At 35.0% G+C, this 15,496-nt stretch overlaps 1 protein-coding gene across 1 annotated transcript; it reads right to left on the bottom strand.

Moving 5' to 3' along the window:
• Positions 1–93: 93 nt before the first annotated feature.
• On the bottom strand, positions 94–4,699 carry LOC126369495 (molybdenum cofactor sulfurase). The gene is made up of 7 exons (XM_050013935.1): positions 4,585–4,699; positions 4,381–4,484; positions 2,939–3,767; positions 2,428–2,722; positions 1,651–2,284; positions 1,124–1,566; positions 94–1,045 (listed from the first exon to the last, which is right to left on the bottom strand). The coding sequence occupies exons 2-7, from the start codon at positions 4,451–4,453 to the stop codon at positions 824–826; spliced, it is 2,496 nt and encodes an 831-aa protein (XP_049869892.1). The 5' UTR covers positions 4,454–4,484; positions 4,585–4,699; the 3' UTR covers positions 94–823.
• Positions 4,700–15,496: the final 10,797 nt, after the last annotated feature.

Below are 15,496 nucleotides of genomic sequence, written 5' to 3'. Positions count from 1 at the left end.
TTCAAAACTTGGTAGATATCACATCAGTACTTCACAGCCAGTATGGCAAGACATGCTTGGCAATACTTATATAGAAAACAGACACTAAATAGGTACATTTTTAAATATTTTTTTTTTTCCTTCAAAATTGTTCAGCAATAATGTGGATTGTTGGATTCACATGGACAAGAGCAAGAAGTTATAAAGTATTTAAAAAACCAGTCCTGGAACCTGTAAATAAATTAACAGATAATATGACAAACATCAATGTAGAAAACTGTTTTGTAAACATTTCAATTAAGTAATATAATCAATTCGTATAAGTAATTTAAATAACTCTATTCTACTGTTTTTATAAAATATAAGTTGAATACATTGTTTCTTAGTGACAAAGTGTGCAGATAACATTACTTTATAATAAAATAAAACAAATAAAAAACAACAATATTTGTGCCAAAGCTATAAGGAATAAACATCTGAGAAAAATAAAAAAAAATGTTAATTAAAAATTAGTTCCACAACTTCTAAATAGGTAGTAAAAGAAGTCTAATTTCTTAATGGAAATAAAAATTTTAATATGCTAAGTGTGTAACGAAGCCATTCAAGCATTATAGCGTTGTGGGGAAGTAACAAAAAGGGGGTTTATTTTTATAAGTCTATGAGATGTTGCAAAGTATTAAAAATCTAGGTAACTGAAATAATCTATGATATGTACTGACATAATAATGTAACTTCAATGACTTCGAACAGAAAGCTCACAATAATCATCAATAATATAAGCAGGCCTCAAGAATGACACATTTAACATTTTAGAACACTTCTGTTCTTAAATATTAAACATATTTCACCTGCTGATGTCTTCATCAATATTTATTGGTTGAATAGGAGAATAATTCTTTAATTTGTTATCTTTGGAGCCATCCACTGCACCAACATAGCTTAAGTAAATTCCAAATCGCAGTTTCCCCTCAAACAGTGCAGAGATAGTTCTCAGGGGTTCTACTGTTTTCTCGCCTGTATGTTGATCTATACATACCATCTGACAACGGGTACACAGACCTTCCACCTGAAAGTTTAATAAATAATGAGCACAAAATCATAAAAGAATAATTAGGTTCATTTAAATAAATAAGTAATCAATTACTTTGAATTCGTGTTTTCCAATAATCAATCTCTGCCACTCGGTCTCTACTAATTCTTTGTCCATGTCTATCACTAGGTTCGCCCTAAATCGATCGGTCAAGTCATCTATATTTTCGAAAAACTGGGAGTCATCGATTTTGGAGCTTAGCCACCGAACAGTAGCTTTATTTATCAAAAGGTATTGAGCTTGATTGCTTAAGCTGAGCAGTCTGTCCTCTGTCGACTTTTCCCTGTTATTTTTCTTTTTTTGCTTTCTTGTATCATCGGATTGCATTATCAGTCTTAAATAGGAAACTTCTAGAGCTTCTGATATCCAGTTAGCAACCTCATCTCCACAGTCGATGCACTTCACGGTGTCGGAGCAAACTCTTGTTTGACACATTGTAGCCTCCTTTTCCCACATCTCTTGTTTAGGTTCCAATGGGATTGAGATCGAGGGTTTACCTGAAATAAAAAAATAATATTCATGTCAGCTGAAAATCAAAGAACTTATTATTATACTAAGACAATTATTATGTGGAAAACTACCTTTGAAGCTCAAAATCAATGTTTTCTGCTTCAAGTCTATTCTTGGGCGTATCAAGCACATTCGAGTGTTTTGTTTCTGTGTCAGACACACTCCATTGTCTTTTATAATCATCCACTGTCTATCATATTCAAAACCCTTATTGCCTAATTTCCAAGTTGATTTAATTTTAAATGCACCACAAGATTTTATAGGGAAAATAGCCATTTCATTCAATACAATTTTATCAGTGATTGGCAGTGAATCTGGGATATCAACTGTTTTGTAACCCTGTGGTTCATAGAACATTTTAATTTTTTCTTCGGAGTTATTTCTTTTTGTTTCCTTCACAACTGGCGCCTTATAGTTTGTCATTTGTCGCTTTGGCCTCTTGAATTTTTTGGGAACGAAGCATCGACAAATCATTAGCATCAGCTGATCCACGTCATCGAAGGTGTTATAATAACTGAAGGAAGCTCTTATAGCTCCAGTAGGCTTCCCATTGATTAGGTCAAAGTCATCGCCACACTTGTGTCCAGCTTTGTACATATCTTTCATTTCTTTGTTGGTGGCCTGTAGATGGCGCTGGCATGAACCTGAGTTGCAGAAACAACCTGTCCTTACATTGATGCCAAAAAGATCCGCCATGTGTTGAAACTGTAACATATAATTACAATAAATGATAAATAAATAAATATCAATATATTGTATTTTATTTAAGGTCTGTTTTAAATGATTAAATATAATATTCTAGAGGCCATTAGAAATTCTAAAATAAGCCAGAAAGATAATACATTTACCTCAGCATATCCAATGAAGGCTTTGTCGTCTCTTACTAAATTGAATGTGACTATACTTCCTTGTACCTTGATATCTGTAAATGCAGAGTCCAGGTAAAGAACAGCTGCCTTTATTCCATTTTGATGCTCCAGCTTCCTCAGCTGATTGTACAAATCTTGAGCCAAATAGTATGTGTGATGTGATATGGTTTCCATAATGTCATTGTTGATTATTTTCGGAATTAGTTCATTAAATAAATCAAAGCAATGTTTCAAGGCAATAATTGCAAGGAATGGATGTGTGCCATCTTCAAATCTGGAATGAGAATGGTCAATTTTATATTCTCTCAAAATGCTCTTATAATCATTTATTTTTTACTTGCCTATATTGTCCCCCTGTCAAACAAGGTCCCCTAATAAATTATGTTTATGATACAAATATCTGCTTATTATGACCATAAATTATTTAAAAATAAAAACAATAATTATGGTTGAAACTAATGATCATTCTTATGCTATTGCAATTTCATACCTTTCACAAACAAGCTTTCTTTTCACATGGTAATCTTCACTGCTCAAAACCACATCGACAGTTCCACCTCCAAAATATCTTTTCTGATTCAAAACATGTACACTGCTGTTTCTTACTAAAAGTGCCCCAAGTCCAGTGGGATAACCAAAAATTTTGTAAAATGATAAACATACAAAATCTGGGCGGGTTCGAGATAAATCCAGCTTGTTTGTAGCCACAAATGATGCAGCATCCAGTAACACATACCAATTGCAATTCACTTTACATAAATGTTTTTTTATATAATTGTTTAAACATCCATCTTTAATATTATCTATAGCATCTAGGGGGTACTTATATCCATTGAAATTGCTTTGTGCGGGGTACACAAGGAGTGTGTTACCCTCATTTTTGTATTTCTCCTTCCATTTTGATGTTGGAGTTGATTGTTGGGGGTCGAGGTAAGTCAGGAAGTCATCATGAGATATGTGGATGATATCTGCATTTTTGTCTGAAGCTATTTCTCTCAAACCAAGGACTGATGTATGATTGTCTCTTAGATAAACAAATGATCCACAGTTCACAACTTCATGTGGATCGCAGGCAAATTGAAAAGATTCAACAACTAATTTCAATGATTGTGTAGTGCCAGATGTAAATATTACACTGTATTCTGTGGGGTCAGTATTGAAGTACTGCAATATCATATATCTAATTTGTTCTATACAGTCTTTTGTGTACTTGTCTGTATGTGGATTCATATATACATTGGTCATCAAGTCTTCATTAATGCGTTCAAGTAAACCTTGTGGATATAATGTTGCTCCAGCATTTTCTAGGTAACACCTATCTGGAAAAAAAGTATTTACTAGTAAATTAACATACATAAATTAGTTATTCAGTTAGTATTGATTCAAGTGGTAGTTTCACTTTCAATGAAGTACATTAAGACATGTTCAATTGTAAACAAGAAGGTGTTATTTTACTTCTCAATTGAAAAGTATTTATGCCTACTTAATACAAGATAAAACTTTGAATGCGTTCAGCTACTTATTATTCATTTTCAATTTGATTCAAATATTTTTTATTACATATAGAAAGAAACAACTACAGATGTTTCTTTGAGGATTATGTAATTATATAATTTGCCTTGCAATTATTCAGGGTATAATGTAAAACTCTACTAAAGAATTGCCTTTGTGATAGGCTGATTATCTAGAACTTTGTCTGAAACAAACTAATCATATATTTCATCATATCAAAGTTAGGACTTCATCTCAAAGTGGTTTCTGAACATCTTCTAGTTACTTGTGCCTCCACCCATCCCAGTAGAAAAAGGCTTTTTTTGTTAAATGTTTTGACTAATATTAAATTAACTCTACGTAACTATAAAAAAAGAGTTTGTTTTAATTAAGAGCTTGATAAGGACATACTTATTAGATATTTTTACATTTTTTACTCACCTCCCAGTCTCGAAAATTCTGCCCTGATCTTTTGCATGTCATCATTGTTAATAACTTTACTCAACGGGGTCATTTTTTGAGAATCATCAAAACTAGGAAAGAATCTGTAATAAAACAAATAAAAATAATCACTTGCGTGTCAGTTACTAACGAAACTACACAGATACATGATTGCAAATAGCGTGTGTATTATGAAATTCTTACGGTCATTACACCGATGTTAACCTTGTGGTATTCATACTGTAATAATAAGTTATGAACTATAAAAACTACTTGTTTTTGCACACGATAACATGCTCCCTTCTCAATTTGTTTTGACCAATTGACGTAACTTGTAAAAAGTGTGACCATTTGAATAAAAACGAATTGTGCTGTATTCGTATTTTACTCAAAATATTGCTAAGCACGTTCAAAAACATGTAAGTAAAGCCACATTGGAAATGTTAAAGTGCTAAATAGTTTGATAGGTATTATTTACTTCGCTTTACCTACAAAACATGATAAAAAATAATTTTACTAAGGTTGTAGAGCGGACCACGAAGTGCGCTCTAAGTGCTCTTTTATATTCTTTGTTGAATGAGTCACAAAAGAAGTATTATTCAAGATAGGTGTACACGAGTTTATCAATCGAGAATCAAAATGCAATGACTAAGAAAGGTGTGAAACTGAGATTAGTATAAATAAGCAGTGAATAGATATAAGCTGGATAGATAAATTTTACCCAAATACTTTTTACGATGAAGTAGGCTGAAGACTTCTCATTAAATACCTACGTCTTAGAATTCCGTTTCGAGTAAAATGATATTATCTCCCTACGATGTTTCTCTTCACTGAAATGTCAGTAGCAATTTGTTATTTCACAAGGTATTTTCATTCAATCTGAGACTTCTGCTAAAATAGCATAAATTTACTCAGGCTAGCCACTCTACCTTTGTCTGACAGTTGTCTGACACCAAAGACCTTGTATAGAATAGACGGAGCATATTTAAGACGAAAGAAAAACATAGGTTTTGTCTTTCGCACTCATGTGAGCCGTCATAAGTTAAAAAGAGATAAATATACTATCGTCGTAACGTCTTTTGTACTCGTGTAGCGGGTTTGTTATAGAAACGTACCTATAGTATATGTTTTTGTATCAGAACCACTAGTGCCGTTCCATGTCTTTATCGACATTATTATTGGCTAAATATTTCATGTTAGTCCAAGATCTAAAAAAATATACATTACAAATTGAATGATTAATTAAATACAGAAATAACGACCTAGTATCCATACCTGGGTGGGTAGAACCACAAGTAAATTAGTTAAAACGATACCTATTTGTACCCTGATAGAAAGATACCTAACAAGAACCGTACGTTGCGGTGACAGATTCAGAACCACTTATTCAACGTAATTATCATGGACAAACTTGTTAAAGGTCAATTTATCATTTTTGAATCTATGTCATTTCGCAAGGTGTTATGGCCGAGGAGGTCGAGGACGGTCCATCTAGTCCACATATACTATAGTATCATTTTAATACGACATTGCGGCCACCCTTTGGTTGCTATAAATCACATACCTACCCTTTTATAAAAATTAAATACACGTTTTTCATTGACTTGACCGGAAATCGAATCGGCTCTCGATACAAGAAGTAGACGACCTTCTAGTATATTTCGGGGATTATCTCAATGCGATTAAAGAATAAAAGCAAATACTTCTTTTTAAGATTTTTATTCAATATAGTTAGAATACAATGACTACGAAGCACTGAACAATTCCGACTTTTGGTGATAAAAAAAAATATTTCCTCTTGTTCACTTTCTTTAGAAGTGTATAGTGTCGGCTCTGGTCGTTATAACTTTACCTGCAAGAATGGCACATATTAACGTGGAGCACACAAATACACAAGCATTGCATGTTTACACATTGCACATAGAAGGAATAATCACAGGTAATTACAAAAATAGTTATTCATACTAATTATTTATAGAAGGAATAATCATAGGTAATTACCAAAATAGTTATTCATACTAATTATTTTGTGCAATAGAGAATATTTGTATTGTATTGAAATATTTTTTCCATGCTAATGTAGAATACAAAAACGAAATAGCTGCAAATTTATCTATAAACTTATAACTAAACTTAAACTCACCTTATGTGAGATATGTGAGTGAATATTGTTGGTACTGCATCTCTATGTAATATTTTTGTTTGGTATCCTGCTCGATAGAAAGCAAGATACATCGAAATGTAATTAGCACAGGCTTAAATAAGGAGAAGGCGTCCTTCAGAAGAGAGAATCATCTCGTTTCATGGTCTGAATCTAATTGTTTCTTAATGTCTTGTTTCGTAAATTAGGATATTTAGGAAATCTGGAAAATACAATATCTTTATGTAATCTTCATCCAAATCGGAAACAGGTCGAAAAATAAATTAAACGTGAATAGAATAACGCAACATGTAGATGTTACATTCAAACATAATATTATGTTATCGATATCAAAGGACAACACTACTTATAATACTTTGGGTACATGATCTGTCAAAGCTGATAAAATGTGAAATCAATTATTTGTACAAATGTGACGGCTTTGCTGAAAATATGCGTCTGCATCGTGTTTAGGGCTCAATAAACTTTACAAAAACCAGACCAGGTAATGTATTTCTTGCACACAAACATGTATTATGTGGTCGATAACTTACCCATGGTGAGACATTGTTTGATCGTTCTCCATTATAACACCCATTCTACTCTCACAACCAATAGCTACGCAAGCCATGGTTCATAATGAATAACTATTTCACAGATTGTTTATATAAAAAGTTAAAATAATGTCCCAAAACACCAAAAAACTAACGGCAGGTTTGGTATCCAGCTGACTACCACAACATCTCAAAACGGTAAACACTGACGTTCTAGACAGCGGTGTTTGTCTATGTTTGTTTCTTTTTTCCACAGAGATTGTTGCCATAGGGAAGAAAGAGAGCTGTGATAGTTTGATCGTCACTCTAAAATATTATCCGTCTATTCTATACAAGGTCTTTGTCTGACACTGACAGATTTATAAAGTTGGCTAACCTGATCTTTAGGGCTGTTCGATAAGTTCAACGTCAGTTCGCAATGTAATAAAATGAACTAATCAGTTAAGTCAGATTTTAAAAAGTATAACGTGTATCTACAAATCTTAGCTCTAAAGCTCTAAAATACGAGTAATTTAGCATTAAAAATGAATATTTAAGTAGTATAAACATTTTTAGTTAATCTTATCTAAAGCCAGTCTTAAAATTAATAAAAACAAACATCTACTGAACACAGTCCGATTGTCTAGAAGTTTTTGTGATTGTTTCAGTTTTAGCATTTAGGCTCATGTATTTACGGAAGTTAAGTAGGTACCTACTTAATGGCAGGTTGTGTTTCATACGTCACAAGAAAATAATTTAAATTAGTTTATCGACTTTGTGGTTAGAACATCGGGCTCACGATCTGGAGGTTCGGGTTTGATTCCCGATGGGGAAATTGTCGAAATCACTTTGTGAGACTGTCCTTTGTTTGGCTAGGACATTGCAGGCTCAGTCACTTAATTGTCCGGAAAGATAAGTCTGTGCTTTTGAATGCACGTTAGTCCTTAGTTGGTGGGGCTACTAGCTCAAACACCTCAAGCCTCAGCTAACCCGCGCTGGAGAAGCGTTGTGGAGTGTGCTCCATACCCACCTCCGGTTGATTGAGGGGAGGCCTGAGTCTGACGTTTTTGGCTATTTATTTTATGTTATGTCTTTGGCGGCGAGGGTGTGCTGCCGCCAAAGGATGTTTTCGGGGTACCGAACTGAGCATAGTACCCCGCTAGCCACAAGTTGGTAGTGTGACTAGGGATCGACGATCCGACAGTATTGTGTTGGAAGTTGTATATATACGTCTTGCCGTGAAAACTTCGATACCGCGTTTCAGGACTGCTTGAAGACTGCATTATTGAATGTGGCGCCATCTGTTGCATGTGAGCGGAACTAGGTGGCCAACTAGTTGGGTCCGCTACATGTCAATACCTACCTAATGAGTTTATCAAAATGCTATGTTTTATGAGAGATAATCATTATAATGCAGCAATCGATAGTTAATACAAACTAAAAATTAATTCAAATCATAAATAGGATAATGTAGGTAGGTATTGTAAAGGATTCTCAGTTTCACACTTTTAAGAAATCTCTTAATCCTATAACCAGTTTGAATGAACTAGCAATCGCTTTAATATATAATTTCTGGAAAGCCCTTTACGGTAGGTTACCTAGGACACAGTTAGCTGTGGTCTTTGTCGACTAGCTCTTTTAATTTCTTAAAATAACTTGACTTACCTCTTGCTTTGGTAGTTAAGTTTGGTATCCCGGAACATCTTGAGTTTGGCCTCATGAGTCCGTGTGTTTGTAAGTTTTATTGTTGTTTGGCCGTTGACCTTCGTATCCGCAGTTTAACGAGATGATGGTCATTAGGCCAAGGCTAGATAGCGGTTTGCAGGTACCTACGGAGAAAAAAAAGTTTGAACAAAATTGGGGTACTTTACGCTCAATAGTTTCGTACAAGAACTAGTTTCGTACTTCGTATCACGTTTATCCCTTAATTAGTTAACTCGTTCTAATTATAAATTTCCTAAAACATGTTAAAGGACATGCACAGTTCGACGCGTCCCTCTTTACACTGAGAACCTGATACGTTAGTGATACAAAGCCTCAATAGTGCGCGGCACCTAAGTAGGGGTAGTCCGGGATACTAGAACCCCACTTTACGTTGCAGCTGTTGTTAACTACTTAGGTAAACCAAAAACGGAAAAAAGGCGTGATGACCTCTTTTCATTGATTAATGGATAGCTCAATTAATAAGGCGCATTAATTTTCCATTAACAAAGATTCAATACTTATCTTCATTGTTTTAGTTACATTACTGTATTCATGTGTTGTGTCTGATTGTTGAAATTTAGTTCTGTGCAATAAAGTACTTATAATTGATTTGATTTGATTTTGTACTTACGTAAAACGGGTACGGGTACGGGTCTATGTTTAAGTAGCAAGAAAAACTTTATATATTATTTAACTACCTACCTACCTACTTAGGGACGCATATTTATAGGTATTTCCCCTTTGTGGCACTGTTATTGACGGGTGTCGGCTGGGCAATAGCCGAGGATGGCTAGTTGAAGTTATCTCTCGGCTAAGCGCATTATTAACAGTCGTTAGCGCGAATATTCAAAATGTTATTAGTAGTTGCTCCGCTATGGCTAACTATCCTGAACTCCCCCTACACTAAAGCAAAAAATGGTGTCCATACTCTCCCCTCGTTCTATCCGATACAATGGTAAAAAGGGGAACGTAATAGATAATAAAAAGATATATTATAATTTCGTAGGAATTCTATCTTTTACCGAGTAGACTCTATTTTTATAATACATCGATGTATTTATTGAACTACTTATACTTACTTAGTAAGTACTTGACCGGGCAAATGAATAAACAGGACTAGCACGAGATTAACTACAAAAGTTTTATTTATTATATTCCCATAATCTCCAATAAATATGGCATCATGGCATATCTTAGAAAAGATAGGCAGAAGTGTATAGTATATACATACACCCACACCTTGCCAGCTATGTTTGATGACCACACCTATTAAAATATACTTAAGTAAGTAAAATTATTATGTAAGACCCTCACGAATCTATCGTCTAGGTTGAACTTTTGTATTAAATATATATTTAGATATAGTACTGCCTACTTACAATACTGCACTTTCTTACCTAGATCTAAATATAGACCAATTTCGCATAAAATAGTAGGTACCTATATACAGGTTAATGACATTAGGTTACGGCTTACGACGTTACTAACACCCATACGTACTCGTATGGCTATATGTACGTACGTACTTGTACGGGGTGTAAGTAACAGCTTTACGAATACTAAGGGGGATGATGATCAAGAAAAATTTTCCGTCGCAAAAATATATAATTTTAAATAATAAAAAAATCACAAATAGTCAAAAACAAACGGAAAATTCTACTCAGAATAATGGTCTGAATCACCCTCAGTATTTGTTACGATGTCACTAACATCCTGTAGGTATTTATGACAAACTGAATTTTCACAGGCTCCACAAAACACGGTGAACTATTACAGTGAAACGAATGCTTCAACTTTACGAAAATTACAAGTGAAATGTAGAATTAATTTCCAGTTGGTAGTTTTAACTGAATTAGTACCGGATGTTGCTACGTATAATGAAAAGGAAACAAGATAGGCACACAGCTATTAAATTCACCGGCTATTTACAACTGTGTTGCTTTAATTAAGCACTTACTATGTATCTAAATGGTATTAAGTAGTTACATACCTTCCTACTTAGATATAGCTTCCAAATCTTTTAGTTAACAAGTATAAACAGGAGAGCGTAAAGTTTAGATTGAATAAAATATTTAGATTTTGTGTGAAAGGATACCTCTAAATATTTTTTATTTACCTATTGGTTCCGAAACAATTATAAATACGAATTAAGATACACTAAACATATAATATAAAGCCTATATTACATACGTCCCACTGCTGGTCACGGAAGAAAGAAAGAAAATAACTTATTTTAGAAATAAGTAGGTAGGTACACAGTATACAAGAGTGAACAAAATACTAAATTGAAACCTTATTTCTAAAACGGGTCTCCCCTCAATCAATCGGAGGAGTTATCAAGCATACTCCACTACGCTGCTCCATCGCAGGTTTGTAGAGAAGGTAAAATAAAGTGACATGATGATGATGATCTCTCCGACCGATTTTGGCCATGGCGACCACTTCGACTCCTAGTTGGCACGACGTAGCAACACATAAACTGAACGATTATACGCGACACATAAAAATATAATCGCGAACCTACCACGTTGGTCTAACTGAAAGCTCAAATGAAGCATGGGTACTTAGTTCATCTTGCGATGGATGAATCTCTGGCTAGGCCAATGTGGCATAAATATACTTGTGAGTTTGCGTTCTGTGTTATTTATTGTTAAAATTATTAAAGGAAACACAGGAGCCTGCACAGAGATACCTTTGACGGTATTGCCTCAAATTGTATTAGGTACCTACGTCAATTTAATCATTGCTTTTAAGGACGGCTTTTAGTAGCTTTTAGCAGCAAGCGGCGGCGTGATCGAGCCCCTTAAGTGAATTGACGGCTGCAGAGGACACTCGCTTTTCTACTTTACACATTTCCCGACCAGTTCTGGCATTAGGGGGACGTCTTTTAGCCAATGGTAAAAGGGTAAAAACGTAGAAACTATCGCCCGTAGCGAGCACTCACTAAACTGCACTTTTACTTAAAGTTTGTTGCTCTTTTTTAAATTTTTTTAAAAGCAATTCCTGGTATGTTTCCTCGCGAGTTCTTTGGTGTTTTTTGATTATTTTGCTTGTAAATAATAGTGTTCTGAACTTAAAAATGAAAATACTTTGTTTTAAAAAAACTTTTCAAGATCTGATCGTGTCATCACTTTCCATTATTATAATCCAAATTTCAGAGCAACTGACGCAGACCTTATTCACACTCGTATATTTTTCACTGTCACTTCTTAATTCAAACACGCAATACATACTCACCTCTTTCACACACACAAGTCACTGAAACTGCAAAAACTTGGTTCGAAGTAAGTAGACCACGACCACTGTCCTTTTAACTTTGACCCGGGTCTGTTCCCGAGTTGTGATGACAAATGAGTTGAGGGCCTGTGATCTCCTTATATTTATAGCCTCAATATGTATGTCCTATTGTCTTGTCCACTAGTGTAAAGGGCGATCGCAAACAATGCTCTAAATTCTCAATAGCCACCACATAGCACGGGTCCATAATGAGTCGTGTAGTTATCTCATTCATCTTGAACCCTGTTTACAAATATTATGTATTTATAAATATTACGAAATAACCGGCCCGTATAATTTAAACAAACATAACGTAATAACAGACCGGTCGAGTTTCTTTAATAGGTATATTTACTGTCTTAATATGCCCTTAAATTCTAAGAACACACTCACTTCGCACTCTTAAAACATAGAAATGCGAATGAGAATTTGGACCTAATGACCCTTATTTCTATACCCAGCAGTGGCACGTGTTTATGTTTATGTATGGCCATTAAAAAAACGACCTAAAATAGCGCACTGTCCAATCTAGAATTAAAAAAAAACCTTTTTAACTTAAGGTTTTCAGTCATTTATAAAATGTTAATTATTGTGAATAATAATGTCCTTTTTTATTTTATTTTATATGGTACTCGTAAAGTGACCGAATTCGAAACTCAACAAGGTTAAATTTTGAGTTGCGACGCGACAAAATTTGAGCTAAGATAAGATTTTCTATACATATAAGTAATAATAATAAATATTTTTTTGCATTACAATTATGATTATTTGTGTAAATGTTTTGATAACATGAAATACGAAATTGTTTACTGTATTGTTGTCATATTTCCATTCAAAATAAAGTATCGCAAGTAAGTGAATACATAATTATACATGAGGTAGCCGTGGTAGCCCAGTTGGTAGAACGCTTGACTCTCAATTTGAGGTCGCAGGTTCGAATCCCTAAACGAATGTTAACGAATGATTCATTTATTGATTGAATTTGTTTTTAAATTTCAATCACATGCTCAGCGGTGAAGGAAAACGTCGCGAGGAAACCCATATTCCTGAGAAATGTATTTCGGAGGTATGTGGGTTTTCCCGTCGCGGGTTGGAAGGTCAGACAGGTAGTCGCAAACAAAAAATATAGCAAACCTGCTAAGGCCGCGTGGTAAGGTAAGCAGACCTGCTTGCCTAACCTGAAGACTTGACAGGTCCGGTGTTTATCCGTTATCCTGTGAAAAAAGGATTAACGCCAGGGAGATGAAGTAAGTAAACACATAATTCTCACGTTCCGTTGTCATTAATGTCTGTAGTTCTAGTTACTTTTGCATTTATAATATTAGGACATGTGGATGATATTGACAAAGAACCTTGTTCAAGAAAATGATTTTAAGAAATTATTTTTTTATTTCCAGCGCAAGATGAACTAAGTAATTCGTAAGTACCCACGCCTTATAAGCTTTCTGTTAAACCAACGTGATAGGTGGTAAGCCGTTTCGCCGTCTATAGTAGTGATTAAATGATCTTTGTTTTTTTAATTTGTCCCAGACGAGACGGGACTTGAACCCGCAGCTCTTGTCATGGGACGAGCGTGTTAACCATTCGCCCCCTGTTTATGCGAAATTCTTTCGATCTATATATCGTCACTAAGTCGACGCTGTTGCTATTTATCTAGAATATTGAACACGGCTTGACAAGAGCTGCAGGTTCAAGACTTGTCCGAGGCCGAAAAAAGAAATTCTATTTTATTTTACGATATAATAATAGCTACCATCACCATACTGACACAAACTCACGGTCGTAATTCGTAATAGAGTGTGTAGAGCCACAACTCCACAAGTCATAAGAAGACAACTTTATTTAGTTATGTAATACTTCACACTCTTCTCAAAATAACTTCAACATTGGACCCATTGCCAAGTTCAGTGTTTTGACATGAACGTAAGCTTTACTTTATACAGATTTACATAACAAGTCCGAATAAATTGTTTTACAAACAAGTACTTATAAAGCCTTTACGGTAAAATGTCAAAAATGTGAAAAGGGACCTTGCATTGGCAATCAGCTCCCGAAACATTAAGTTTTTATGTAACCGAAACAAAAGAGTTTCCTTGTGTATTTCACACTGATAATGTTTTCAATGTGATATATAATGCGGTATTGTTATTTTTTGTTTTTACCTTCTGTTACAATAAACCTGCATTGTTATTCATCGGCTACAGAATTAAGAATTTACAAATAATTTTATTGTAATAAAATATGGAGAAATAATACAGGGTGTTAGTGACATCGTAACGAAAACTTTGAGGGGTGATTGAGGCCATGATACTGAGATGATATCAAGTGGGATTTTCCGTCGCAAAATATGGAACTGAAAATAATTAAAAAAAACACAAAAATTTTCATGAATATTCAGACTGAAAATTCCACTTGATATCAACTCAGAATCATGGTCTGAACCATCCCCCTCAGTATTCGTTACGTTGTCACTAACACCCATACCTACTTGTATGGCTACTGTATGTACTTGTGCGGGGTGTAAGTGACATCGTAACGAATACTGAGGGGGATGATTCAGCTGATTATTCTGAGTTAATATCAAGTGGAATTTTCCATCGCAAAAGTATAGAATTGAAAATAATTTAAAAAAACTAAAAAAAAACATGAATTTTGCGACGAAAAATTCCACCTGATATTAACTCAGAATCATGGTCTGAATCATCCCCCTGAGTATTCGTTACGATGTCACTAACACCCTGTATAATAGCTTAGAGGTTGATTTTTGTAAACAGTTAATTTTGAATTTTTTGGCATTGTATTTTTGTCACAAGTTTGTCGCTTTTGACACATCATCATCAGCCCATTAACGTCCCCACTGCTGGGGCACGGGCCTTCCCTATGGATGGATAGGGAGATCGGGCCTTAAACCATCACGCGGGCCCAGTGCGGATTAATAGGTTATTAACGACTCCTAATGCAGCCTTACTTCCAAAATAACACCTTATCATGGGTTATAAGTTATAAACAAGCCCTAGAGAACAGGAAAAAGAAACTTAAAAAAATCTTCTTCTATCGTGTGGGTGGTGAGGTGGATTACCAACCTCATCAACCCTGGTGTCATGGTTACTATTGAGCCGCCAAAGGCCTCTGACCTGATTCATGTAACGACTACGCAGTTACATCAGTTAGTAGTAACCGGGACCAACGGCTTAACGTGCCTTCCGAAACACGGATCGTCTTACTTTCGGACAATCAGGTGAGCAGCCTGTAATGTCCTAACCAAACTAGGGATCACAAAGTGATTTTTGTGATATGTCCCCACCGGGATTCGAACCCAGGACCTCCGGACCAACGCTCAATCACTGGGCCACGGAGGCCGTAAATAGTATGCCTGCACGCGTTTATCCCCGAAGAGGTAGGCAGAGGTCTATGTGCACCGAGAATTATTCAATTCTCCAATAGGCCCGGAATGATAGATGGC

The sequence above is a fragment of the Pectinophora gossypiella genome, chromosome 9 (genome assembly GCF_024362695.1).
Source record: "Pectinophora gossypiella chromosome 9, ilPecGoss1.1, whole genome shotgun sequence".
In the NCBI taxonomy this organism is placed as follows: domain Eukaryota; kingdom Metazoa; phylum Arthropoda; class Insecta; order Lepidoptera; family Gelechiidae; genus Pectinophora; species Pectinophora gossypiella.
Note: the sequence above shows the minus strand (reverse complement) of the source record. Positions and strands in the feature narration are given on the sequence as shown.